The following is a 27,130-nucleotide window of genomic DNA, read 5'->3' as shown; positions in this document are numbered from 1 at the left end:
ATGATAACAATATTCAAAGTTTTAATAAAATTTATTTTATATTTAATATAATTAATTGAAAATTTTAATATTAAAAAATTTTAATATGATTTTAAAAATATAAAAACAAATATTAATTTATATTATTAAAATAAATAAAAAAATAACCTACGTAATGAGGCAGCAAAAACTACTAGTTGATATTTACCATCAAACCTGATAGCTTGCTAATTAACTTATGAGATGGCCTTGTTTTATCTCGATTTAATTTCTCACTCCAACAATATGGTCACTGAATAAGTGCAACGAAAAATAATGAAGAGTTGTCAAATAGCTTGTCTCATCAATGTCTAAGCTAAATATGAGCGAGCTTCTTCTTTACTTTGTTGAAAATATAAGCAAATTATCATTAATTATTGTGTGTGTTGGATGGAAAGAGAGAAGGATTTATAAAGTAAGATAATATAATATAAGATAAAATAGTAAAATCTCTTAAAAATTTTAAAAATATTATTTCCTTTAAAAAATCTTCTTAAAAAATAAGTATAATACTTTAAAAATCCATCCCTTACCTCTCTAATCTAAACAAGTTGTGTAGTTGGATTTGGGCAAAGGAGGATTTAGCTATGGTTATATTTTTTCTTCTATAATTTAATGGGTAGTTTGGTCATTTTATATGCTAATGCTGTGGTGCTACCTAATATTTTGTTGGGTATCTGAATGGACAGTATGGAGTTACTGTGATTCGCTTTTGCTATTTACTTGCATCTTTCAAGGCAATGTGGATGCCTGTTTCGCTACTTAGCAGTTTCTGCGTCTCCCAATGCAGAACCAAATGGAAGAAGAAAGACCGACTGGAACCAGCAATCTGGTCTTTGCTGTTAATGGACACAGATTTGAGCTCTCAAGCGTTGACCCTTCTATGACTTTGCTTGAATTCTTGCGTTCACACACCAGTTTCAAGAGTGTCAAGCTCAGTTGTGGTGAAGGTACTCTCTGTCAAGAGTGTTAAGCTTTGTAAATGTTTATATACAAATTGTGAATGAGGGCTAGTTAGATTTCAACCTGGCTTACTTTTACTTGGATGGGTTGATGAGCATCTTTAATTTTATGCATGCATATAGTTATATGTGTATGTATATGTCTATGTCCTTGAAGATTATTTATCTATTTATTTATTTATTTAAATAGCCATTCTCCTTGATTTATTGATGTTTTGCTTCTATAGAATTTAGAATTTAGCGGTTTGCTCCCTGACTTTTAACTGTGTTTTCTGTCATAGCTGCTTCCTTTTTTTTTTTTTTTTTTTGGTGTGTGTGTGTCACTCACTTTTAGTGTTTGATGATCTCTATATATGTTGTTTGCTGAAAAGATTTTCGAGATAGGTTGATTCGTTTACTGAATAGGATAGTGGGTTGTTCGGATATTAGTTGATGTTTAGAATGCTTAATTTCTGTTTATAAAATCTTAAAATTATGGATGATACTTTTTACCTTTATTAGAAAAACCAAGTCATTAATTGATTGAAAACACAAGTGTTGAAACAATTGAAACTTAGCATGAAACGGACAAACATGTGGCAGAGACACGCAGGCAATGTAAACTTACATAATGGGGAGTATAAGTTGGCTCTTATACCGTATTAGAAAAACCAAATCCAACTTTAAAACCTAGGTGATAAAGTTTGATCCTAAAATGTTATTAAGCTTTAACCTCTTTTATATTTTTCAGATGTCGGATTTTAATCTCTAACACTCTTGAGTTTTACTGGTCATAATTTATGTAAAGCAAAAAATGAGAAAGTGTTCATTAAGATTGTTTGGTCTTGTTCAATGTAGAGAATTAAATTCTCCAATATGAAAATATGATAAATTAGTGGTGAAAGGATGAGGAGGAAAAAGAGAAACCTAAAATGACATAGGGAAGTAGCATTAAAAGATTTACAATATTTGAATATCGATGTGGAATCAGTCTTAAACAGAGCTGAATGGAAAAAAATATATATACAGCTAACCCCAACTAGTTTCAGATTAAGGCTTAGTTGTTATTGTTGAATATATGTAAAGTCTGAAACATTGTATTCAGTTGCCTGCTGAAATAAAAGTTTTAGGATCATTGTTTTGGGATGAAAGTAAAGGTCTTTAGTCAGTTCAGAGTTTTTATACCGTCATGAACATATTTACATTACTTAGTTTGTAGTTTCTTAGAGTTTCCTTTGGGAGAGGGGAGAGGGAAGGGGGATGTTCTTTTTCTTCTTTGTATGGTGCCTTTATGGGATAAAATAACATTCAGTTCGAGTATTATTCTGTTACGTATAGTAGGAGAAAGTATAGAAATAGAAATGTATAGATTGTAATTGGAGGGAACTGTTGGTGGGAAAATTGGTTGTAGCTGTTGGAAGCTGTTGCAAGTTGTTAGGATTGTTAAAAGTTGTTTCTGAGCTGTTATGGATGGATGAAGATTGTATAAAATGGGAGGTGAGAGTAATTCTGTATTTATTCAAGATTCTAATCAATAATATCATTTCTCTCTTCTCTTCTTCTCTATTCTATTTCTTCTTCTGTTGAGTTTCAGTTGTTAGGGTTCTTACCTAACATATTCATGAGGCATCACTTCAGCATAATGTTGATAATTTTTTTTATAAAGTTTATTATACAAAAAATAAAGAAAACATATACAAGTATTTTTCTTCTAGGAAATTTTGACAGTTGTTTATGTGATATACCTTTAACTGTCTACATAACTTGGAATTTGGCATTCATGATCTACATGATCAAAATAGTAAATTCAACAGTCAATTTGCAAAAATATGATTCACAAATAAGTTATGAGACTCTGAAATATTGTTAAACCTGCATGTGTAAATTGGTCATAGCTGCATAATGAGTCATTTTCACATATGAAAATGGTATAGAAGCAATCATGGATAAAAACCACAACTACTAAAATGACAAAAATAACATAAAATAATAAAAGAAAAGAATAAGAAACTCTCAAACAGTGAGTTTTTGAACTTTGTTCTTCTCTGAGGCTGGAGGTGTTTGATGCTGTATTCTTTTAGTAAGCAAATAATAGACCATTTTCTTTTCTTTAGGTATTTCTTCAATGTGTTCTCATTGTAGCCAATATATGATTGAGGCTTTATTGGTTTGTGTTGGAATGTGAATTACTTGAAAAAGTTGAAACTGTCAAACATTAGTTTCTCAATGTGTTCAAATTTATGGTTTAGGTGGCTGTGGTGCTTGTATTGTGCTGCTCTCAAAGTATGATCCATTACGTGAACATATTGAGGATTTTACGATAAGTTCATGTCTCACACTGCTCTGCAGTATAAATGGATGTTCGATTACAACAACTGAAGGCCTTGGTAATAGCAAAGATGGGTTCCACTCGATTCACCAAAGGTTCACTGGATTCCATGCCTCTCAATGTGGCTTTTGTACTCCTGGAATGTGCATTTCTCTCTTTGGGGCACTTGTTAATGCTGAAAAGACTGATCGACCGGACCCCTTTCTAGGATTCTCCAAGCTAACAGTCATTGAAGCTGAAAAAGCTATTGCAGGAAACCTTTGTCGTTGTACTGGATATCGACCAATTGCTGATGCATGCAAAAGTTTTGCTGCTGATGTTGATATGGAGGATTTGGGATTTAACTCTTTCTGGAAGAAGAAAGAGAGTCAGGAAGTAAAGATAAGTAGATTACCTTTCTATAACCGTAATCATGAGATTTGTACTTTCCCCAAGTTTTTGAAAAGGGAAGTCAAATCTTCGTTGCCTCTAGAATCTAAAAGATTCTCTTGGTACAAACCTGCTAGCATTGAGGAGCTTCAGAGCTTATTAGACACCATTGACGCTAACAATGGGGTCCAGATGAAAATAGTGGTTGGTAACACAGGCGTGGGTTACTATAAGGAACTAGAACACTATGACAAATATGTTGATCTCACACATATTCCTGAGCTCTCAGTCATTAGGAGGGATCAGTCTGGGATTGAAATTGGGGCAAGTTTGACTATTTCTAAAGTTATTGAAGCTTTGAAAGAAGAGTGGAAAGGTGAATTTCTCTCAGAATGTAAGGTGGTGTTCAAAAAAATTGCAGTTCATATGGAGAAAATCGCTTCTGAATTTATTCGAAATACAGGCAGTGTTGGGGGAAATTTGGTGATGGCACAAAGAAAACATTTTCCTTCAGATATTGTTACCATACTTCTGGCAGCTGGTTCATTGGTTGAAATATTAACAGGTACCATGCGTGAAAAGCTTACATTGGAGGAGTTTTTGGTAGGGGCTCCCTTTGATTCCAAAAGTGTACTCTTAAATGTTAAAATCCCAAATTGTGAATCAATTAAGAATATATCTCCTGAAAGAAATAGCAAGTTGTTATTTGAAACCTATCGAGCTGCACCTCGGCCCCTAGGAAATGCTTTACCCTATTTGAATGCTGCTTTCTTAGCTGAAGTTTCCTGCTCAAAATCATCTGCTGGAATCATGTTAAATAGATGTCAGTTGGCTTTTGGCGCTTTTGGCACCAAACATGCAATTAGAGCATGGAAAGTTGAGGAATTTCTGGCGGGAAAACTTTTAACAATTGATATTCTGTATGATGCTATTAAATTAGTTAAAGCTAATGTAATGCCTGAAGATGGGACTAGGAATCCTACATATAGGTCAAGCTTGGCTGTTGGTTTTCTTTTTGCCTTTCTTAGCCCCTTAATAAATACCATTTGTAATGGTTCAGTGAATAGATCTATTAACACTTTGATGTTCAATGACGGAAAGTCAAAACAGAATTATGACTGTCTAGACCATGTTAAATTCCCTACTTTGCTATCATCTGCAAGGCAAGTGATCCAAATAAACAAAGAATATCATCCCGTTGGTGAGCCAGTTACAAAATCGGGAGCTGCACTTCAAGCTTCTGGTTTGTATACCTTTTCTCATAATATATATTCCTATTTGTATATTACAACATAGTCATGTGTTGCTTTTTATGTTCTGGTAGAACATGTAATGGAGATTTTAACTGTTCCTTTTTAGGTTTGTGTTCTTGAAATTGTCCTCTAGGTGTTAATATGAACTCTTTCTGTTTTTGTATGCAAGCAAAAACCTAATTCATAAAAATTTTCCTTGAAAAGTCCTTTTTCTCTAACAAGGAACTATCAAATTGAATAAATCAGATTTGTTGTTTTTTTTTTTCTTTTTTCCTTGCTTTGACATGGTCAGTGACAGACACTTTTCTGTACCATGCTAAAGATTTTTGTTGGTTTAATCTATCTCAATTTGAAATTTCTTCGTTGGTTCATAGTGGAGAACTGCCAATGAGTATATGGATATCTTACTTTGTAACAAATTATATAGGTGAAGCTGTTTACGTGGATGACATTCCCTCTCCAAGAGATTGTCTACATGGAGCATTCATTTATAGCAAAAAGCCTTTTGCAAGGGTAAAGGGTATTGAATTCAATTCTAAATTGCTCCCAGCTGGACTCACTGCACTTATTTCTTTCAAAGACATTCCAAATGGTGGGGAGAACATAGGTGCTAAGACCATTTTTGGTCCTGAACCTTTGTTTGCTGATGAGTTCACTCGATGTTCAGGAGAAAGACTTGCTCTTGTGGTAACTTGTTTCTTCATCATCCTTGTTTGGCAACATCCACTTGATTTGCAAATGATTTGCTTTGGGGATTAAGAAAATAGGGAATTGATTGGATTGGCAAGTGTTTTCCTAATCCAGCCTATCAAATTATTGTCATAGGTTGCAGATACACAGAAACATGCAGATGTAGCATCAAGCATTGCAGTGGTTGATTATGACTTGGAAAATCTGGACCGTCCCATTTTAACTGTAGAACAGGCTATTAAGAGATCCAGCCTTTTTGAGGTCCCTTCTTTTATCTACCCCAAACAAATTGGTGATGTATCAAAGGGAATGGCTGAAGCTGATCACAAGATTATCTCTGCTGAGGTACTTTTCAATTCCTTTTCCCCTCTCTTTCCTTCTTTCCCTCAAGAAAAGGAAAGAAAAAAAAAATATTCCTCTCCATTTGAAGGCACAACTGCAAGTCTAAAAATTGGTCTTGTTGTCTTTCTAGAATCTTTCAGCATTATGATTTTGCTCAATACTCACTGCCAAATTTCTGCTGAATTATGATATCCAGATAAAACTAGGATCACAATATTATTTTTATATGGAGAATCAAACTGCCCTTGCTGTGCCTGATGAAGAAAACTGCATGGTGGTTTACAGTTCAACGCAATGCCCTGAGTTTGCACATGCTGTAATTGCTGAATGTCTTGGGGTTCCTGAACATAATGTGCGTGTAATTACAAGGAGGGTTGGAGGAGCCTTTGGTGGAAAGGCCATAAAAGCGATGCCTGTAAGTATCTTTCTGTTCAAACTCTATAGTTGAGCATTTTAATTCCTTCTTTATCTGAAAGATATACAACCGCTTGATAAAATGCACAAGGCTGGAATTGTACGCAAATTATCCATCCCAAGAACCATGTGAGTGACTCTAATAGTGGGTATTGAGTGCACTCCTTTTGTTGGTAGCAATGTCCAAAACCTACCATCTTTGATTAGACATTTTAAATTCATAAATTCTAGAGTTGGTTTTGAGTTTTCTGTTGATGGATACGCTGAATTTTTCTAAAGATAAGCTTTCAGCTCTCTTCATATGAGGGTTTACTTTAGATGGTGAGATAGGATGGCCGGGTCCCTCAATTCTAATCTTGGCAAAAAAATGATGCCCATAATAAATGATATCTAATACTTTCTTTGCTTGTGGAAGAAAAAGCTACTTTTTTTTTTCTTCTCAAATTTTTATGTGGCTTCAGACCTGTATTGGAGGATCTGCTTGGCCAAAAATTGACTTCTATTTTGGTGTAACTTAACTTCTCTGTTTCTAGGCACTTATGCATGTATATATGATCAAATAAATACACATGCATCATAGAGAAGTGGGTTTCAATCACATTAAATGTAATACTAATTTCACAACAATTTGTAAATTTTTATGCAATCAAAGTTTTACCTGCTTACCTAATTTGTTTTTTATGTATATGATTCAATAAACTTTTATATCCATCGAAAACTAATAGGTGTGTACCATGGCATATATACAGCTCATCAAAATGTTGTTCTACTTTATTACTTAATAGATAATGAAACATAGTTGAAATGCTTATATATATTCAGCTATCCTAAAGTCGACATGCATGATAAAAGACCATAGCTGATGCTGCTTAACATGAGATTATATAAAGGATCATGGATGTTGTTATTCTTATATCTGTGTTGCATATTATAGAAGAAGGAAGAAGAATGTTAATCAGTAGTTGCTGTTATAGTTACTTAGCTGGGGAATTTGGAGGGAATGGCTTGTAATTGCTGTAACAGCTCTTTGGAGGGAATTACTTGTGTTAGTTAAATCAGTTTTAGCTAACTGATTCTGTTAGAGTTGTTCGGAGGCAGTTACTACTTTGTCTTTAAAAGTAGTAAGCAGATCTGTAATAATTCATTCAAGAATGAACATTTATCTTATCTCTTTCTTCTCTAGATTCTTTTCTCTTCTTCCCTCTAATTCTTCTTCTTCTTCTCTGAGATTTCTTCCTTTCTTCTCTCTTTCTCTCTCTCTTCTTCTTCTTCTTCTTCTTCTTCTTCTTCTTCTTCTTCTTCTATTTCTAATCCCTTTCCTCTATTATGATTTCTTTTCTGTTTTTCTTTCTTTCTTGAAATTCTTGAATCAAATTTCTTTCTTCTTCTGTTAATCTCTAGTTCTTTCTTCTATTTTTCTTCTTTAATCTTTCACTTCTTGCATTTCAAAAAACCAGTTTCTTGAAATTCTTACCTATTCCTTCCTCCACTTTTTCCCTAATTTCTTCTCCCTATTTGCTTTATTTTCCCTCAAAATTTCCTTTCCTTGTGTTCTTATTCTGTTTTCCGAAAATCAGATTTCTACCCTTTCTTGATTTTCTTTGCTTCTTGAAGTTCTTAACGTGTGAGTTTTGCTTTCAATCTGTTCCACTGTTATCACAATAATGACTAGATCCGGGGTAATTACTCAAGACCCAAGGATCTCTGAGTTGGAGGAATTAGTTAGGGTTTTGCAGACAGAATCCAAGAAGGATAGGGATGATTTGAGGGAGGAAATGAAGCAGTATGCCTTGCAGAGTGCAATAGAGATTAGAAGGATGATTAGGGAGGAGTTGTGAGCCATTTTTGTGGATTCTTTGCCTGATTAAAGTAAAGGAAGTGGTCCTAGAGTAAGTAAAGATGTGGGAATCTCTGTTGCTGTCTTCGGGAGTAAGGTATTCTCCCTAATCCAAAGGAGAAAGTCAACTACCAACAAGAAGGAATTGTTAGCAATGGATCAGTAGCGGAGAATGAAGATAAACATATAATTGATGAAGATCAACTTCTTGGAAATTATGACAAATCAAATGAAGACCAAAATGCTTCCAGTGAAGTTTTTAAGAATGACAAGGGCACTGAGTAGGAGCAGGATTTTCTTGCTGATATATTTAGTATGAATGAAGATTCTAAGGAGGAAAATGATGAAGAAGAGGATGATGGACAACCAGAGTTTGCAATTGAGAAAATAGGAGGTGAATTTGAAGTGAATTTTGAAGAAAAAAATTCAGAATATCTTGAACATGTCTTTATTGTGAAGACAAACCATAGATTCCTTTTTAGTTTTAGCAAGATTTTTCCAGGGGAATATGCAGCTAGATATTATGAAGAAGATATATGTGGAAAGGAAGATTGCAATTTTGGGGATAATAAAATTGATTTGACATCATGTAGTCATATAATCCTTAAAGAGAATGAATTTGAAATTTGGAGTAGACAGAGGAAGAAAATGTGTCCTTTAAGATACTACAATCATTTACTGCTCAGAGAAAATGAATTTGAAATTTGGAGGAGACAAAGGAAGAAAATACAATCCAATCAATGGACAAGAGATAATTTGTTTACAACTTCCTTAGTTCAGCAGTAGTTCTGGTCACACTTTTGCTGCATCCACTTCTGCTTCAACTAATTTGCCAGGGATAACTTGCAAGTTCTTCAGGGCCTTACAAGTGGCTTCATCTTCCAACAGAAGAAGCTACTTGGGGGGATCAATCATTCAACCTGGCTCAATTTCCAGAATTTTCATCTTCTTGAGGACAAGAAGATTCTCTTTGGGAGGGTATTGTTACATATTATAAAAGAAGAAAGAAGAACGTTAATCAGTAGTTGCTGTTAGTAGATAGTTAGCTGGGGAATTTGGAGGGAATTGCTTGCAACTGCTGTAACAGCTCTTTGGAGGGAATTACTTGTATTAGTTAAATCAGTTTTAGCTAACTGATTCTGTTAGAGTTGTTAGGAGGCAATTACTACTTTGTCTATAAAAGTAGTAAGCAGATCTGTAATTCATTCAAGAATGAACATCAATCATATCTCTTTCTTCTCTAGATTCTTTTCTCTTTTCATCTTATTCTGTTTCTCTTCTCATCTGATTCTGTTTCTCTTCTCATCCATTCTTTTCTTCTGTTCCTCTCGAAACTCTGTTCCAATCTCTACTCTAGGGATTGATTCAGATCTGTTATCTTACAATCTGGCGCAATGTGAACATGATTATGTTAATATTTGTGTATACAAAAATCTATTAGTCAAGCATCTTTCTTATAATTCAGTTGCAGTTTTTCCTTTAGGTTTATGGTCGGAGAAGGATATAAATTCAAATAATGTTATGGGCTATGCTCATACTCAACTCAACTCAACTAAGCTTTATCCCAAAAATTTGGGGTCGGCTATATGGATTCGCTTGAGGAAAATATGTTGTTGACACAAATATGACTTTCTGTTAAAGTTGGCACAATTGTTGCATAAACTTTTATCTTGCCCATGGAGCAAATTTAGTTCTAGACTTCTAGTCATGTGTCATGTGCAAAAGGTTACTGGCAAACATGAGATGCTGCTCAGAATCACATGTGCATTTTCTTAAGGTTTTTCTTGGAAAAAAAAAATCCAGGTTAACACAATATGTCTTTTGTTGTCATTCAAGAATCAACATTAAATTCCTTGGTTGGAACTTTACTATCAAGTAGGAAAAGGCCCTTCCCTTCCCTTACCCATCCCCTCATTTCATCTCCTTCGTGAAAGAAAGTGGGCAGTAAAAGAAATAAAGATTCAAATCAAAATTTTACGTGGCAGAATGTTCGTGGTTATCATGTTATCCTGGAATGTTGAAATATCACTTATGGGAACTAGTCCTACATCGGCAGTGTATAAGAAAATTAAAGGGCATATAAGTGTTGGCAAATCAATTAAGCCATTTTGGTGACGAGGAGCCCAATTTCAAGCCTGATTTAGCGTGTGACCTGCCAATTTGGTATTCACTCCTGGGTCCAAAATTCTCTACATGGAACAAACTTTCATCAAATTTGTTATCTTTGTTGGTGATGTATCATATTGTAGGGAAGAATGTGTGGATAAATAGAAGGCATTCTATGCAAAATGAGTTTCATTTTTATATTATGCTAATCAGACCAGAAATCATAGCCCATTTACAATGATGAAATGCAAAAAATGCTGTTTCAGACTGCATTATCATATCATTGCAAATTCTTTGATACTTTGTTGTGTATAACTTTCCAAGAATGTCATTCTTAATATTTATGATTTGTCTTTCTCTCATTGATGTTCCTTTTAACATTGACATGTCCTTTCTATATTATTTAATGGGTAATTTAGTAGTTGATGTTACAGTTGGTTTTTCAAAGGAAGGGAAGTGGAGCAAGAAAGTTGTTTTAGGGACTGAAAATTGTCACACACTTTATTGATTGGTTTTGCATTTATATAACATTGCTTGCTAAAATATGTTGAAGATTATAAATTCAAAATTCAAAAACCTGATAGTTGTTGGCAACATTTTTTCAGTTTTATTGGAGAGAGTCTTTATTTTCTTCTTACTTCTTATTTGGGCATCTTCCAATTCTCTTCTTTGCATCATTTGCTGCAGTTTTGAATTCATCATCAAGCATCTTTCTTTAGCTCCTCTTTTAATAAAGTTACTTGCAAGTCTGTTGTAAGAGACGTGTATGTCTCTTCATCATTTTTTTTTTCATCTACAATTTATGGACATGCTTAGGTCCCTTAGAGCTTTGTCGCTTCTTGCTTGATTTTGTTTTGTTGGCTTTGCTTTTTTTTTTTTTTATTTCCTTTTTTTTTTTTGAAGAAGAAGAAGTTGGCTTGTCTTGATTTTGTTTTATTGAATTTGCTTTGTCGTTTTTTGAAGAAGTTCTTTTTGTTCCCCTTCTGGCTTGTCTTGGCATAGTTTTGTGTTTTTCTTAATGTGTAAATTGAATGACAAAAGCTTTCCTGGACTTCCTTGCCTCAATCCTACCTTTTACTTGTGCCTATTTTGTTAGGCACTATTGGCTTTTTTCTTTATCACTTTTTTTTTTCTTCTTTTCTTCTTAATTTTCAATCTCTCTCAAATTCACAGGCCCTTAATAAATATACTTTAATACCATTTTGTTGGTTTTTCAAAGGAAGAGCAAGAAAGTTGTTTTTGGGATTGAAAATTGTCACATTTTGTTGATTGGTTTTGCACTTATATAATGATATTGCTGGCTAAAATCTACTAAAGATTATAAATTCAAAATTCAAAAACATAATAAAAAATTCAAAAAACATGATAGAAGTTGTTGGTTTCAGTTTTATTAAAGATAATTTTTATCTTCTTCAAACTTCTTATCTGCAATAGATGAGGTATCCTCCAACAGTTAGGATTAGGTTTATTTTATTTCAAGGAGTTCCTTATCACTAGTTTTCCTATTTTGGATTATTAAGAATTAAATCAAATTTGAGAGCATCTTGTTTTATTCTTCTTGTGTTTCTGATATCTTTTGTAGTTCTACATCACTAGTTATTTTCATCTTGTAATTGCGGGTGCAAGAAATTATAATGGATTTTACTTTTCAGGTTGCTACTGCATGTGCACTTGCAGCATACAAGTTACAGCGCCCTGTCAGGATGTATCTCAATCGCAAGACTGATATGATAATGGCAGGAGGAAGGCATCCCATGAAAATAACTTTCAGTGTAGGATTCAAGTCTAGTGGGAAAATTACAGCCTTAAATCTTGATATACTGATCAATGCTGGCATATATCTAGACATAAGTCCAGTTATGCCACATAACATAATGGGAGCATTGAAAAAATATGACTGGGGTGCTTTATCTTTTGATATGAAGGTATGCAAAACAAACCTTCTAAGTAGATCAGCAATGCGAGCCCCTGGAGAGGTGCAAGGTTCATATATTGCAGAAGCCGTAATTGAACATGTGGCATCTTCTCTTTCCATGGATGCAGATTCAGTTAGAGCCATAAATCTCCACACCCATGATAGCCTTAACTCATTCTATGATGTTAGTGCTGGAGAACCTCTTGAATACACTTTACCTTCATTATGGGATAAGTTAGCGACATCTTCGAGCTTTATCCAAAGGACTGAAATGATAAAAGAGTTTAATAGGTGTAATTTGTGGAGAAAAAGAGGTATTTCTCGAGTACCTGCTGTACATGAGGTGATGTTGAGGCCAACTCCGGGCAAAGTAAGCATTCTAAGTGATGGGTCTGTTGTTGTTGAAGTTGGGGGAATAGAGCTGGGCCAGGGGCTCTGGACAAAGGTAAAACAGATGGCTGCATTTGGTCTTGGTTCAATCAAATGTGTCGGAGTTGGAGACCTCTTGGACAAAGTGCGAGTCATAGAATCCAATACCTTGAGTTTAATTCAAGGGGGGTTTACTTCTGGGAGCACTACCTCTGAGTCAAGCTGTGAAGCAGTTAGAATGTGCTGTAAAACCTTGGTTGACAGACTGACACCTCTAAAGGAAAGGTTGCAAGCGCAAATAGGTTCTGTAAAATGGGACATGCTTATTCGCCAGGTATTTATCTGCATGTCTCAAACATTCTATACTTTTTATGTACTTTACCTCTTGTAGGATCGAAGTCTAGATGACTAGAAAAGCCATCCAAACGATGGTGCTTTTGATTTATTTTTACTTTCTTATCAAATTCTTGGTCACTCAACCATATTTTCTGTTTGTTGAATTTTAGATTCTTATTTATTTTTTTATTCTGTTTGAATGGGCCCTATCATGAGAAGAATGGTTTTTATTTACTGATTGCTAAGGAGAGGGGGTGTTCTTTATATATATACTCATTTAGATATGGAAGCTATTTGCATTCTAACTGTTAGAATCAACCAAAAAAATTGCAGGCCTATTTGGAAGCTGTGAACTTATCAGCTAGTTCTTTCTTTGTTCCTGACCTTGCTTCAATGAGATACCTGAATTATGGTGCTGCAGTGAGTGAGGCAAGTTTATCCACGACTCATCTTTCCTTTTCTTTTTTATTTGTTTTGGTTTGACCCGAGACCAAAGTATTGTTTCTCAATATGAGCTGGGAAACCAAGCACGTTCAAACTTAAAATCAGGGAATACTAATTCAAGATGATGTGGATATGCTTGGACAGTTTTTTAAAAATAATAATTGTAAACTTAATATGAAGCCCTGGTTTACACAGGTGGAGGTAGACCTTCTGACAGGACAAACAACAATTTTGAGATCAGATATTATATATGATTGTGGACAAAGTCTCAACCCTGCTGTGGATCTAGGACAGGTTAGTTCTATATATATAAAAAAGTCAAATTCTCGAGTCGTAAAAGTCTTCCTTGCTTTTATTTTTCTTAAACTATGGCCTAGCCTCTTAAATATACTTGGATTACGTACGGTTCTCAGATAGTCAAAATCAAAATTCTTTATATTGATTTGAAGGAACATGTTGTCTCTTACCTGCGCCTTTTTTAAAGGGAGAGTAAATGGTTGATCGTCGTATACTTTTTATATTGAGAGTAGGAATTGGCATTTGCAGATTGAAGGAGCTTTTGTCCAAGGAATTGGGTTTTTCATGCTTGAAGAATACACAACAAACTCAGATGGATTAGTGGTTGAGGAAGGCACATGGACATACAAGATCCCTACAATAGACACCATACCAAAACAGTTTAATGTGGAAATAGCTAACAGTGGACATCACCAAAATCGTGTTCTGTCGTCAAAAGGTATATTGTTTCCATATTCATAAATAAGAAAAAAAAAAAAACCATAATAGTTTTCTCCATGCATGCAGTATGTTAAAAAGTTTGTCTTGTAATCAACTGTTCAATGTTTTGTTGAAACTTTTCGGATGATTGTGAAGTATCAACTTTCAATTAGTAAATTAATGATCTGATTGGATGGAACATAAGCAAGAGGGATAATTGTTTATTGAAAGTGAGCATAATAGTATATTAAAATTGCTCATGTTATCTTCATTGTATTACTGTCAAATTTAATTATGTTGGAGATAATGTATAGATACAGGTGGGCTCACCATTCATATTATTCTGTGGAGTAGCATAATTACTGGGTAAATTTCATTCTCTTAAAAATAATGAACTCTGGTTTTTGCAACGATAAAACTATTGGAATCAAAATTTTACCAAATTAATATCAAAAGTATGACATAGTGACGGTATATTCTATAGGTATTTGGTACTATTACAAAGTAATATTACTTTGTTACAGAAAATAAGATAATTTAATAAAATTTTACAATTATCTCATTAGATTTTTGTAAACTGATACTTTTTTTCCCAGTAAAATAGTTAATTATGAAAAATTTATTAATTTAATAGAAAAAAACAAAGTTTTTTCACGTGTGTGCGTGCGTGCGTGCGTGCGTGCTTGTGTGTGTGTATTTATATATAATGTGTTTTTTTTTTACGTGAACTTATTTTTTTCTGTTAACTTACTATTTATTTGGTGTTATCTGTAATTATTTTTTTTTTATATTAAATATTATGTGTTTTTTTACGTGAATAAGCTATATTTTTTGTCCATCACAATTAACTACTTTACAGTAAAAAGAACTTTTTTACAAAAATCACATGAGATGAGTTGTAAATTTATATTAAATCATCTTATTTTTTCGTAATAAAGTAATTATACTATGAATAAAGGCTAGTAACCATAGAAGACACTCATAGTCACCATATTGGACATTTTTAATGCATTTTGCCTAGTGATGTAGAACAAATAAAGAAATTAGGAGAAATCAAGGACCAAGTCTTGAAAGATAGAATTAATTGTCAAGATATTGTTAATCTTATAAAATTGTCATAGCAAATCTTGTCTAATAACAATAGAAACCCTAGGTAAGAAGCTAAGAGAAATCAAGGACCAATCCTTGAAAGAGAAAACTAATTCTCAAGATATTATTGATTTTATAAAATTGTCATAACAAAGCTTGTCTAATAATAATAGAAACTCTAGATCTTATTTATAGAATTAGAAATCTCAATCACATTAGAATTTTAGAACTCTAATTTAATCTTAATTAGGAATACTAAATTAAACCAAAAGAAACTAGGAAATAATAAAATTCCTAAATAATAGACATAATAAGAATAAAATTCCTAAAGAATAAAACACTTAAATTTCCTAATTTTACATGGAATATAATTCCTAAATTGTGTTAAGGATATAATCTTCCTATTTTGCATTATTCTCCCTTGGTCAGAGAAAACTCATCCCTGAGTCTTGAAGTGCTGAAGGATTACAAGCTAAATACAGAGAACACACAGTACTATCTTCATGTATGGCAACAGCAAGATTAATTTGAAGAATTTTGCACTCTCTTTTGCAGACTTGGAAACATCTAGATAGATAAAATCAATTAGAACAATAGTTGAAATGTCCTTTAAATCAACAGGATCTTCAATTTTCATTGATGTTTCCATATAATCTTTTTCATTCTCAAATATATCTTTCTCAAGTTTTGCTTATGCAGTTTTATCAACTTCTTGCTCTGGAATAGGCTCTTCAACATTTGAATGTTCAAGACTCGAATCTTCAAATTCTTCAATCTCATACTCTTCAAGTTTAGTTTCTCTAGGTTACTCTTTTTGTTCCTCATTCTCATTTTCAAGCTGCTTTTCGAATTCTTCTTCTTGTTCTAGTTCATCTTTAAACTTGGCCTAAGTAGTAGTTTGCGCTTAGTCGGTCCCAAGCCTGGATAAAGGAGGAGGGTTGCGGTAGGTGACAATCAACGTAAAAATTTCATCACACCTTATAATATAGATTCAAATGATATAAACGTTGGGGCGTCCTCTACTAACGATGCGCTACATCGGAGCACAGGTGTAGTGAGAAATATGCAAGGGTGTAGGGTGTTCAACTAAAGCGACGTGCCATGCCGACGCCCGGGTGTGGTGTTAAGTGAGCAAGGGTTCCCACATCATGGACGGGTGTGGATAAAGAAGTTAGTCCATAGGATAGATAGTAGAACAGATAGTGAAACAAAACACAAGATAGACATAGAAAATAATAGAAGATATCATAAAAGAAGACCAACTAGGAAGGAACAGGATAAAAGGAGGATCAGGGTTGGTACTTAGAATGTTGGATCACTTACAGAAAAATTAATAGAGCTTGTAGATACCTTGGAAAGGAGAAGGGTGAATATTGCTTGCATTCAGGAGACTAAATGGGTAGGAAAGAAAAGCAAAGAAGTGGGTAATTTAAGGTACAAACTGTGATTTACCGGAAAGGAGAGAAATAAGAACAGAGTGGGCATAATCATAGACAGGACATTGAAAGACGCTGTAATAGCTGTGAAAAGAGTAGGAAATAGAATTATACTAGTAAAGCTAGTACTAGAAGGAAAAACACTAAATGTAGTTAGTTCTTATGCCCCACAAATAGGATTAGATAGTGAGAGTAAACAAAGGTTTTGGGAAGATATGGATGATTTAATGCAAAGCATACCGAATGAAGAGAATATTTTCATTGGTGAATATTTGAATGGACATGTAGAAAGTGATAAGCCAGGCTATGAGAATGTTCTTGGAGGTTTTGGTTTTGGTAGTCGAAATGAGGAGGGAAAAAGCATCATGGATTTTGCTATGGCATACGACCTAATACTAGCAAATAACTACTTTATAAAAAGAGAGTCACATTTAGTGACTTTCAAAAGTGGCCAACATAGAAGCCAAATCGACTTCCTCTTAACCAGGAAGACAAATAGAGCTCTATGCAAGGATTGCAAGGTCATTCCAGGAGAGACTTTAACAAGTCAACATCGGTTAGTGGTCTTGGATGTCAAGCTTAGGAACAATTCAAGTAAGATCAGAAGAAATAGTGCAGCTCGAACACAGTGGTGGGAGTTCAAAGGAGTAAAGCAAGTGAAGTTCAAAAATGAGCTTCTCGAATCTGAAGCATGGAAGCTGAATATGGAGGCCAATAATATGTGGATACAGATGGCATCAAAGATTAGAGAAGTAGCTAGAAAAGTACTTAGAGAGTCTAAAGGACATGGACCACCCTCAAAAGAGAGATGGTGGTGGAATGAGGAAGTACAAAAGGCAGTGAAGAGAAAAAGAGAATGGTATAAGAAATTACCTAAATGTGATAATAACGAGGCATATGAACAGTACAAGATAGCAAAGAAAGAGGCAAAAAAGGCAGTTAGTCAAGCAAGAGCACAGGACTTTGAAAAGTTATATGAGAAACTTGGAACTAAAGAAGGGGAGCAAGATATTTATAGATTAGCAAGGAGGAGAGAAAGGAAATGTCAAGATCTCAATCAAGTTAGATGCATTAAGGATAAAGAAGGAAAAGTGTTGGTGAAAGATGAGGACATTAAAGAAAGATGGAGAAATTATTTTAATGATCTCTTTAATAATAGTCAAAATCGTAATAGCGTGAATATAGACTATAGAATGATAGAAAAGAATGTGAATTATACTAGAAGGATTAGATCTTTAGAAGTAAAGGAAGCACTTAAGAGAATGAAAGTGGATAAAGCCTGTAGACCCGATGGAATACCAATTGAAGTGTGGAAGTGTTTGGAAGATATGGGAGTGACATGGTTAACTAAATTATTTAATAAGATTCTAAACTCAAAGAAAATGCCTGATGAATGGAGGAGGAGTATTTTAGTACCTATTTTTAAAAATAAGGGAGACATACAGAGTTGCTCGAACTATAGGGGAATTAAACTCATGAGCCATACTATGAAGTTGTGGGAGAGAGTTGTGGAGTATCGACTACGTTATGATACTTCTATCTCTCTCAATCAATTTGGCTTCATGCCTGGTCGTTCAACTGTGGAAGCGATCTTTCTCGTTAGAAGCTTGATGGAGAAATATAGATATGTGAAGAAAGATCTACACATGGTTTTTATTGATTTGAAGAATGCTTATGATAGTGTTCCAAGAGATGTCCTATGGAGTGTGTTAGAACAAAAGAGGGTATCTATTAGGTACATACAAGGGTTGAAAGATATGTATAAAGGAGCAACTACTATTGTGCGCACAGTGGAAGGGGACACAAGAGATTTTCCTATCTCAATTGGATTACACCAAGGATCAGCTATAAGCCCTTATATTTTTATATTAGTTTTAGATGAATTGACGAAACATATACAAGAGAGTATTCCTTGGTGCATGATGTTTGCGGATGATATTGTTCTGATAGATGAGACGGGAGAAAGAGTCAATAGAAAGCTAGAGCTTTAGAGAGGTACTCTAGAGTCAAAGGGCTTTAAGTTAAGTAGAACAAAGACAGAATACATGCATTGCAAGTTCAGTGAAGGCCAAACTGGTGATAGGGAATGAGTTAGTTTGGATGGAGTGGTATTGTCCCAAAATAATCACTTTAAATATCTCGGCTCAGTCCTTCAAGTAGATGGGGGATGTGAGGAGGATGTTAGTCATAGGATTAAAGCCGGATGGTTGAAGTGGAGACATGCCACGGGAGTTTTATGTGATCGTAAGATTCCCAGTAAGTTGAAAGGAAAATTTTACCGTACTGCCATATGACCGGCTATGTTATATGGTAGTGAGTGTTGGGCATTGAAGGAGTCGTATGCATCTAAGATAAGAGTTGCAGAGATGAGAATGTTAAGGTGGATGAGTGGCCATACTAGACTAGATAAAGTCCGTAATGAGAGTATTAGAGAAAAGATAGGAGTGGTACCAATTGAGGATAAGTTGAGAGAAGAGAGATTGAGGTGGTTTGGTCATGTGAAGCGTAGACATACAGAGGCTTCAATTAGACAAGTAGAGCACATTAGGTTAGATGATAGAAAGAAAAAAAGGGGTAGACCTAAATTGACTTGGAGGAGAGTAGTACAATATGACCTAGAAGCATTACAAATTTATGAGGATTTAACCCAAAATTGTTTAGAGCGGAGAAAGCGAATCCATATAGCCGAACCCAAATTTTTAAGATAAAGGCTTAGTTGAGTTGAGTTGAGTTGAGTTCTTGTTCATCTTTAACATCAATCTTTTTTTCTTGATTTTCAATTTGAATTTCTTCTTTAAGTCCTTGTAAAGCTAATGATAATTCTACTTTTAATAACTCATTAAGCTTTACTTTGGGAAACTTATCAAGCTGTGCATTTAATTTTTTTACACTTGAAATTACAAGTTCTTTGCTGCATTCTTCAAGATTTCTTTCCTTAACTTGCAAGAATTATCTAGTAAAATCTATCTAACTTCTTAATATTCACCATGTAAGAACGAATACCTTCTACGATCTCGTCTATAATTATAATTATCTATCCAATGATATAGAGATAAAAATTGACCTTTATGAAATCCAGTGTCATAATAAATTTCTTTGAGAATATTTTTATAGTAATTGATCTCCTCTTCTAGCCTTTCCATATAAGTTGTCATGGCATTTGAAGTAAGAAAACATACCTTTCTTGAAGAAAAAACTCAAAATTCAGCTTTTAAGAGTTGTTTCTGCTGAAAGCGAGTTACAAAATCAAATGCCGGATGTCGAACTTAGCAAGGAAAGAAACTCTTAAAATTTTGCTGATGTGGCAATGATGACATGGCAATTATGGTAGGTGATGTGGCATTGAAGTCACAAGCTGATGTGGCTATCTGATGTGAGTTGTTGCTGTGGTCAAATTCGTTGCTTATAGGCTCACAATAAAGCTAGGTGAGCTTATTGGGTGTGGAAACAGATCCAAATTCCTGATCAGTCCGGTGAAGGCTCCAGGGAGAGATTGGTAAATTAAACCAAAAGAAACTAAGAAATAATAGAATTCCTAAATAATAGACCTAATAAAAATAAAATTCCTAAAGAATAAAACTCTTAAATTTCCTAATTTTATATGGAATATAATTCCTAAATTGTATTAATGATATCATCTTCCTATTCTGTATTACCTAGTGTTGGAATTGATGAGATTTTACTTTAATTTATGGGATATGCTTATGAGAAATTCATATAATTGATTAGCTTAATTATTGCTTGTATTAAGGAGTAATTTAAGGAATGTCATATACCTTGTATCTTCCATTATAAATATAGACTCTTATGTATTATACCCAAGTACAAGTAAATGAAAATGTAATCCTTTGAGGTTCATTCAAATTCTCTCTCTTTTCTTCTTTCTTTCTAAAAATTCAACATAACATCAGAGCCCGTGCTGGGTTGTGGGTTTCAGCTGCCCATAAGGCTTATAATTGAGCCCATATTGGGTTAAAAACATAAACTAATTATTAAGTGACAACCATGTGGTTACACTTGAGAGGGGAGTGTTGGGATTATAAATCCCACATTGGAAAAGTATAAATATAAAAGGGTAAATATAAGTGATTAGATTCCAACATTGACTTAGTTAGTCATTTTAATGTGTAAAGCAATCTAATCACTCATGTAAGCTAGAATTAAAAATGAATTAAATTGTAATTTGACCAATACTCTCTTCAAAATTTAACATGTTATCAGATTCTACAAAAAAATTCTAGGGTTTCTTCTTTCTCATTGTCCTCCTCCTTCACAAAGCTATGGGTTTGAGTCCCAAAAACTATTTTTTTTATTCAAGATTTGAGTCCCAAAGCTATGGGTTTTAGTCCCAAGCTATTTATCTTCCTTTTCTTCTCTTTCTTCATGATTTGAGAGTCTAGGGTTGAGGTCCCTACTCTCTTATCCTTCATCAGAGCCTAGGATTTAAGTCTTAGCTAATTTTCTCTCATATTCTCATTCTTCTTCATTTTATCCTAGGGTTTGAGTCCCAAAGCTATTTTTCTCCTAAATTTTCATTCTTGATGATGGATCTCAGCAAAAATCTTATCAAGGGGGAATGTTGGAATTGATGAGATTTTATTTCAATTTATGAGATATGCTTGTGAGAAAATCATGTGATTGCTTAGCTTAATTAGTGCTTGTATTAAGGAGTGATTCAAAGAATGCCATATATTTTGTATCTTCCGTTATAAATATAGACTCTTATGTATTATGCCAAGTGCAAGTAAATGAAAATGTAATCCTTTGAGGTTCATTCCAATTCTCTCCCTTTCTCTCCCTTTTCTTATTTCTTTTTAAAAACTCAACACCTAGTGAGCTACCTGATACAGTTTTATCTTTATTCTCTCCTACTCTTTCTTTTCTCTCTGTTAGTAAAAGACCAGGAGAAAAAAAAAAGTAACACTCTTTATCTCTCTTACTACTTCATTGTCTCTCTACTTGCTATCCAACCCAAGTTCTTTTTTTCTTCTTTTTATAATATCCTTTACCTTCAAAGATAGAGGAGAGAGAAAGGACAGAGTAGAGAATTTTCTTGGGTCGCTAAGCATATAAAATGTTTTTAGTCTAATATGGTTGTTGCATAAAATTTTTTGACTGATTTTGTCCAAATCTTGTTTCTTTGATGCTATTGTTAAAAAAACCATGGTTTAATCATTTTTAAGAGGCAAATTGAAATTTAGTGATTTTATTGGGATTTAATAAAAAGTTTAGTTGATTGATGATGAAATGAACCCCACTATTACTAGTAAGCTTGATTAGAGATGACACAGAAGATAGATATTTTTAAGAGGCACATTTATGGAGAATGACAGGGTGATCAAATGAGACAGCATGTTGTCTGTGCCTGAAACTGGCATTTATGGATTGATGTTTGACTATTAAAAATACTCATTTGCACTATAAGTTAGGGAAGCAGAATCTTTTAATTGTTTCATTCTCTGAGGACAGAATATAAAAACGCATTTTCAGGAAGTTCTTTAATGATAAACATAATAAAGTGAAGTTAGGTTGATTTTGCAAGTCAATCATTGCAAGCTACAAAAGAACTACTTGAGAAGAAAGTGAGGCTAAAAATGATACGGTTTTCAGATACTGCTGACATTAGAATTACCAGTGAAATGGATCTCCATGATAAAGCTACATTTAAGTCCAAATTCCAGTACTAGTTGTAATTAGGCTCCAATTATGATGTAATTCTTTTCAAGGACACTAACGCAACACTTCTTGGAGGAAGTTGTATTCTTTGATAAAGATTAAGTTGTTGATTCATTTATGCTTTGTGCAGCTTCTGGTGAGCCACCATTGCTCTTAGCAGCCTCAGTTCACTGTGCCACAAGAGCTGCTATTAGAGATGCTAGACAACAGCTTTATTCCTGGGGTTGCATAGACAGTTCCCATTCAACATTCAACTTAGAGGTCCCTGCCAACATGCCTGTTGTGAAGGAGCTCTGTGGGCTCGACAGTGTGGAAAGGTACTTACAGTGGAAAATGAGCAGCAACTGAACGGTGAATTCTTTGATAGCGGATAGAAAATTGTTGTTTATCAGAATTGGTACGTTGGCTTTCTATTGAAATAAAATTCCTTGTAATATTAGCAGTTGCATTTTACACTAAATTGTGTCACACTAGAATAAAGAGGGTGGCTTTGGTGCAATAGTAAAGTTACTTTGCTTGTGACTTAGAGGTCACGAGTGGTTGTGTATATAAACTCTTCTCAAAGCTCACAAGTGTATAATGCTTAATGCACATGGTCACACGTTGTTTGTCATACTAGAATTAAAGGTACTGGTCTATAAGCTGAAGTGAGGGAGGCTTTTCCTCTTCCTTCTTATTGGTTTTAACAGGTTCGTTGTTTTGGTAACCTGTTAACAAGTTAGAAATATGATCATTCAAGTCAGTATACAATACAGAATGAGCTGTTTGACTATAGAGAAGATACGATTTAGCAATTTGATTTCTTGAAACCATTTTTATAAAATACAATATTGAAACCATATATCATAGATGAAATTGAATGCTTTTAATAGACCAAACCAGTCCTTGTAAGTTTAAAGTTTCGTAGGGAATAGGTGAAAAAGAAAATTCTTAAAATCAGTCTCAAGATATATTTTTGTCTCTATTATTTCATAACTAATACTTTAATTCATGAAATTTATTAATGAATCAATAACTTAATCCTTGATTATAAATTTATAAATTTATAAATTTTTGTACTATGACTTCCTAATATTATAAACTAGACTACAATTTAGTCTTTTCATATTTAATTACACTTAATACTGGAATATTATATCATAATCCCTTGAGATTTAGCATTTTTCAGTAACGATTGCCTAGAAACTTAAATATTAATTCTGAAACAGTTTAAACCAAAACGTATTTTGAGGTAAACTTAATAGGTTTTTCTGTTATTAACCAAAAATTGAAGACAAAAAGAAAAAGAAAGAATAAAAGCTCAACTGAAAATCCAGAATTCCATTTATCACCAATAGCCCCTGCAGGAGCAGGATCCTTTCTTGAAATGATGGAAGCGGGTCGAGTCCCTCAATACGATTTCATGATCAATGATCATAGATATGTGAGTAATGGCACTGTGGCAATCACCACATACGCGCAAATTCTTGGTAATCCTGATGGGTGCGCCTGGAGCTGATGTTAGAATGCCATAGGCAAGAGCCAACTTCTCACTGTGTTCAAAAAGAAGATCACCTTTCTCTTCATCATCCACATCATGGAGAGCAAAGCTAGTCTCTGGAACATATCCAAGAACTTTAATTCGTCGAATCAATTCTGTGAGGATTGCATATATTTGTTTAGACTGTGGATGAGTCCTGTCCCCAACAAAGAAGGTTGCAGTGCCTTTCTTCCCTTGGACCCAACTACAACCAGGCCTCTTCTTAATCCCTGTATGTTTCATCAAAGATCTGATCCTGCTCACATCTTTCCAACGCCTGGCATTGGCGTATATGTTTGAAAGCAATGTGTAAGATCCATCATTTTCTGACTCCAGTTCTAACAATCGGTTTGCAGCATACTCCCCAAGTTCCACATTAGCATGTTTCCTGCAACCACTTAGCAACGCTACCCACACTATAGGACCTGTTTCCATAGGCATACCATCAATGAGCTTCATGGCCTCATCCAAGCGACCAGCACGGCCCAAAAGATCAACCATGCAAGCATAGTGTTCTTCTCCAGGAACAACACCGAAGTTTTTGCTCATTTCATTGAAGTATTTAATCCCTTCATCAACCATTCCTGAATGGCTGCAAGCATAGAGCACAACAAGGAACGTTATACAGTCAGGAACAAGACCCTCTCTTCGCATCTCATCAAAAACATTAAGTGCTGCTTCGCCTTGCCCATGCATGCCATAACCTGTCATCAGGGATGTCCAAGAAACAGCATTTCTCTGCTTCATGTTATCAAACACAGTTCTTGCAACATCAATATCTCCAGATTTAGAATACATATCTATCAGGCAATTGGCCACAAAAAGTACATCGTAATGATTGCGCAATACATAAGCATGGATTTGTCTACCAAATCTCAATGCAGCCAAACGAGCACATGCCATCAAGGCACAAGATATGGTAAACGCATTTGGCTTTACTGATATATCCTGATTGAGCATCTGGGAGAAGAGTTCTATTGCATCATTAGCTTCTCCGTGTTGGGAGTACCCAGCAATCATAGTAGTCCAAGTCACTACATTCCTATCCTTTGGCACAATAGAATCAAAAATGGCACGGGCAACTTTGATACTTTTGCACTTTGTGTACATGTCAATTATGGCGTTAACTGCCAAATGCTCTTCTCTTGGATCACTCCTATCAAAGTTCAAAATGCATTTTATGGCATAACAATGAGTCTCCTTCCCTTGAAGCAATGCTCCAACCGCGGCACAACCAGAAAGAAGTGACACAAGGGTAACCTCATTTGGCTTCGACCCACAAGCCTGCATTTGCCTAAACACTTCCATTGCTTCATAGCCAAGTCCCCTCTGTGCATATCCTGCAATAACAGCACTCCAAGACACAACGTCCAGCTCAATGTTCTCTTCCCTCATTGCCTCGAACAAAGTAAGAGCATCTTCAAACCTGCCAATCTGAGAATACCCTGTAACCATTGCATTCCAAGAAACCACATCCTTCTCCTGCATCCGCTCAAAAACCTTGTAAGCTTCGTGCATCATTCCACACTTTGCATACATATCCACAAGTGAATTACCCACAAAGACATCTTCAAACAAGCCACTCCTCAATGCATAGCCATGTACCTGCTTACCACACAACCAAGCATTCATAGAAGCACAAGCAGGAAGCACGTTGACAAGACTAACAGGATCCGGTCGGATATCTTTGTCACCTACTTCGCACATTCTACGAAAAAACCCAAGTACACTTTTCGAATCGCCACTTTGCATGTAAGCGGTGATCATTGAATTCCAGGAAACCAAATCGTATATCTCACTCATACACATTTCATCAAACATTTGGCGCGCATGGTCCAATGCGCCACACCTGCCATACATGGCCACCACCGCATTGCAAACAAAAACATTAGAATCAAACCCATTTGAGCAGATAACAGCATGGAGTGAACTGCCATGGCGAAAGGAGGAAAGCTCACCGCACGCCTTAAAAACAAAGGGGAAAGTATAGTGGTCAGGGGACCATCCAAGGCTGAGCATTCTGCAGAAGAGAGAAAGGGAGTGGTGTAGAAAGCCGAGGCGCACAGCACGGCGGATGAGAGCATTCCACCAGAAGACGGCAGAGGGAGTAGGGGTAAGGCGTTGGAGGAGGGAAAGAGCATGGAAAGGAGCACTGAGAGCTAAGTAGGTGGAGATAAGATTGATGGAGAAATGGGTTAATAGACCATGAATTAAGGCTTGCTGGTGGACGAGATTTGCTTGGAAAACGGATTTGCATTGTTTCAGTAGAGTCGGAGAGATTGAAGGAGCTGCAATGGACGCTGTAGAGAAGGAGAAGTAGGAGAGGAGACGTTTTGATCTTAAGAGAAGCGAAGAGCGGAAGAGCATACTAACTGCGTTTTAGTTGGCATTGGCCTTATGTAATAAATTATAACTGAGGGACTTATGTATTTGGTTTAAAAATAAACTAATCATTTTATTATTTTATTTTAATAATATAATTTAATATATAGTTTAATATATTTTATATTTTTATAATTATATTATAAATTTTATTTATTTATAATTTTATTTTAAAATAAATAAATAAATTGATAGAATATTTTTTATTAGTCTTTAAATTATTTAACATATATTAATAAAAGGATAAATAAAATGGAATACCATTAGTAATTTTTGAAATATCATTATTAAAATTTTCATATTTTAAATAAGTGAAATATTTTTTAAAATATATATTTAAATTTTTTAAATAATTTTTTAGTGAATTTTAACAATAATTAATTTTTTAATATAACTAAAAATTTAATTAAAAAATAATTGATTTTAGGAATATATGATAGGATTAGGATAGTTTACAATGTCTAAATTTGTAAACTTAAGAAAATTTTAAAATTCATAAAAAAAATTATTAAAATAATTTTAAATTTAATAATTAAAATTTAAAAATTAAATAAAAATTAAAATCAATAAATTTAGCTTATAAATTTTAATTTTTAAATTAAATTAGTTTGAATTAAAGCTTCTAAATTAACTCTGACAAAAAAATGAAATGAGTACAATAAACTTAAACATTTTACCATTTATATCATCACGCACAATGGAAACAGAGACAAAAGCTTTGAGCCCTCAAATTGCCAACTCTTTAACAACTTGTCTAGAAATTACAACTCTGTTATCCAGACGGAGAGAACTGTACAACTAATAATTTAATGATTAAATAGTCATATCGTATATTAAAAAAATTTATTAATCTAAGGCAAATTGGGATCTACTTTTCTGGGGGGAAATTTGTACTTTGCTTAAAAGGTTGCTTTATTTTTCGATTTTGACTTAACTTTTAAATTTTAA

At 34.2% G+C, this 27,130-nt stretch overlaps 2 protein-coding genes across 3 annotated transcripts; one reads left to right on the top strand and one right to left on the bottom strand.

Annotated features, from left to right (window-relative positions):
* The first annotated feature begins 713 nt into the window (after window positions 1–713).
* On the top strand, window positions 714–22,894 carry LOC110655715 (abscisic-aldehyde oxidase-like). Its single transcript, XM_021812142.2, has 10 exons — window positions 714–968; window positions 3,209–4,900; window positions 5,338–5,597; window positions 5,736–5,945; window positions 6,139–6,357; window positions 11,952–12,917; window positions 13,253–13,348; window positions 13,559–13,657; window positions 13,910–14,099; window positions 22,412–22,894. Exons 1-10 carry the CDS (start codon window positions 803–805, stop codon window positions 22,627–22,629), a joined length of 4,116 nt encoding a protein of 1,371 aa, XP_021667834.2. The 5' UTR covers window positions 714–802; the 3' UTR covers window positions 22,630–22,894.
* Window positions 22,895–23,489: 595 nt separating this feature from the next.
* LOC110655716 (pentatricopeptide repeat-containing protein At5g16860) lies at window positions 23,490–26,209 on the bottom strand. Of its 2 annotated transcripts, XM_058144407.1 has the most exons (2): window positions 25,759–25,887; window positions 23,490–25,649 (listed from the first exon to the last, which is right to left on the bottom strand). In XM_058144407.1, the coding sequence occupies exon 2, from the start codon at window positions 25,619–25,621 to the stop codon at window positions 23,609–23,611; it is 2,013 nt and encodes a 670-aa protein (XP_058000390.1). In that variant the 5' UTR covers window positions 25,622–25,649; window positions 25,759–25,887; the 3' UTR covers window positions 23,490–23,608. The 2 variants fall into 2 exon arrangements, with proteins under 2 accessions (XP_058000390.1, XP_058000383.1); XM_058144400.1 differs by having other exon boundaries at window positions 23,490–26,209.
* Window positions 26,210–27,130: the final 921 nt, after the last annotated feature.

Source organism: Hevea brasiliensis, chromosome 1 (genome assembly GCF_030052815.1).
Source record: "Hevea brasiliensis isolate MT/VB/25A 57/8 chromosome 1, ASM3005281v1, whole genome shotgun sequence".
NCBI lineage: Eukaryota > Viridiplantae > Streptophyta > Magnoliopsida > Malpighiales > Euphorbiaceae > Hevea > Hevea brasiliensis.
This window is presented reverse-complemented; position numbering and strand designations above follow the sequence as displayed.

Coding starts and splice junctions, on each gene's coding strand:
- LOC110655715 (XM_021812142.2), top strand. CDS start 803: ATGCAGAACCAAATGGAAGAAGAAAGACCGACTGGAACCAGCAATCTG. Junction 5,598..5,735: donor GAGAAAGACTTGCTCTTGTG/GTAACTTGTTTC, acceptor TTATTGTCATAG/GTTGCAGATACACAGAAACA. Junction 5,946..6,138: donor ACAAGATTATCTCTGCTGAG/GTACTTTTCAAT, acceptor TATGATATCCAG/ATAAAACTAGGATCACAATA.
- LOC110655716 (XM_058144400.1), bottom strand. CDS start 26,167: ATGCTCTTCCGCTCTTCGCTTCTCTTAAGATCAAAACGTCTCCTCTCC.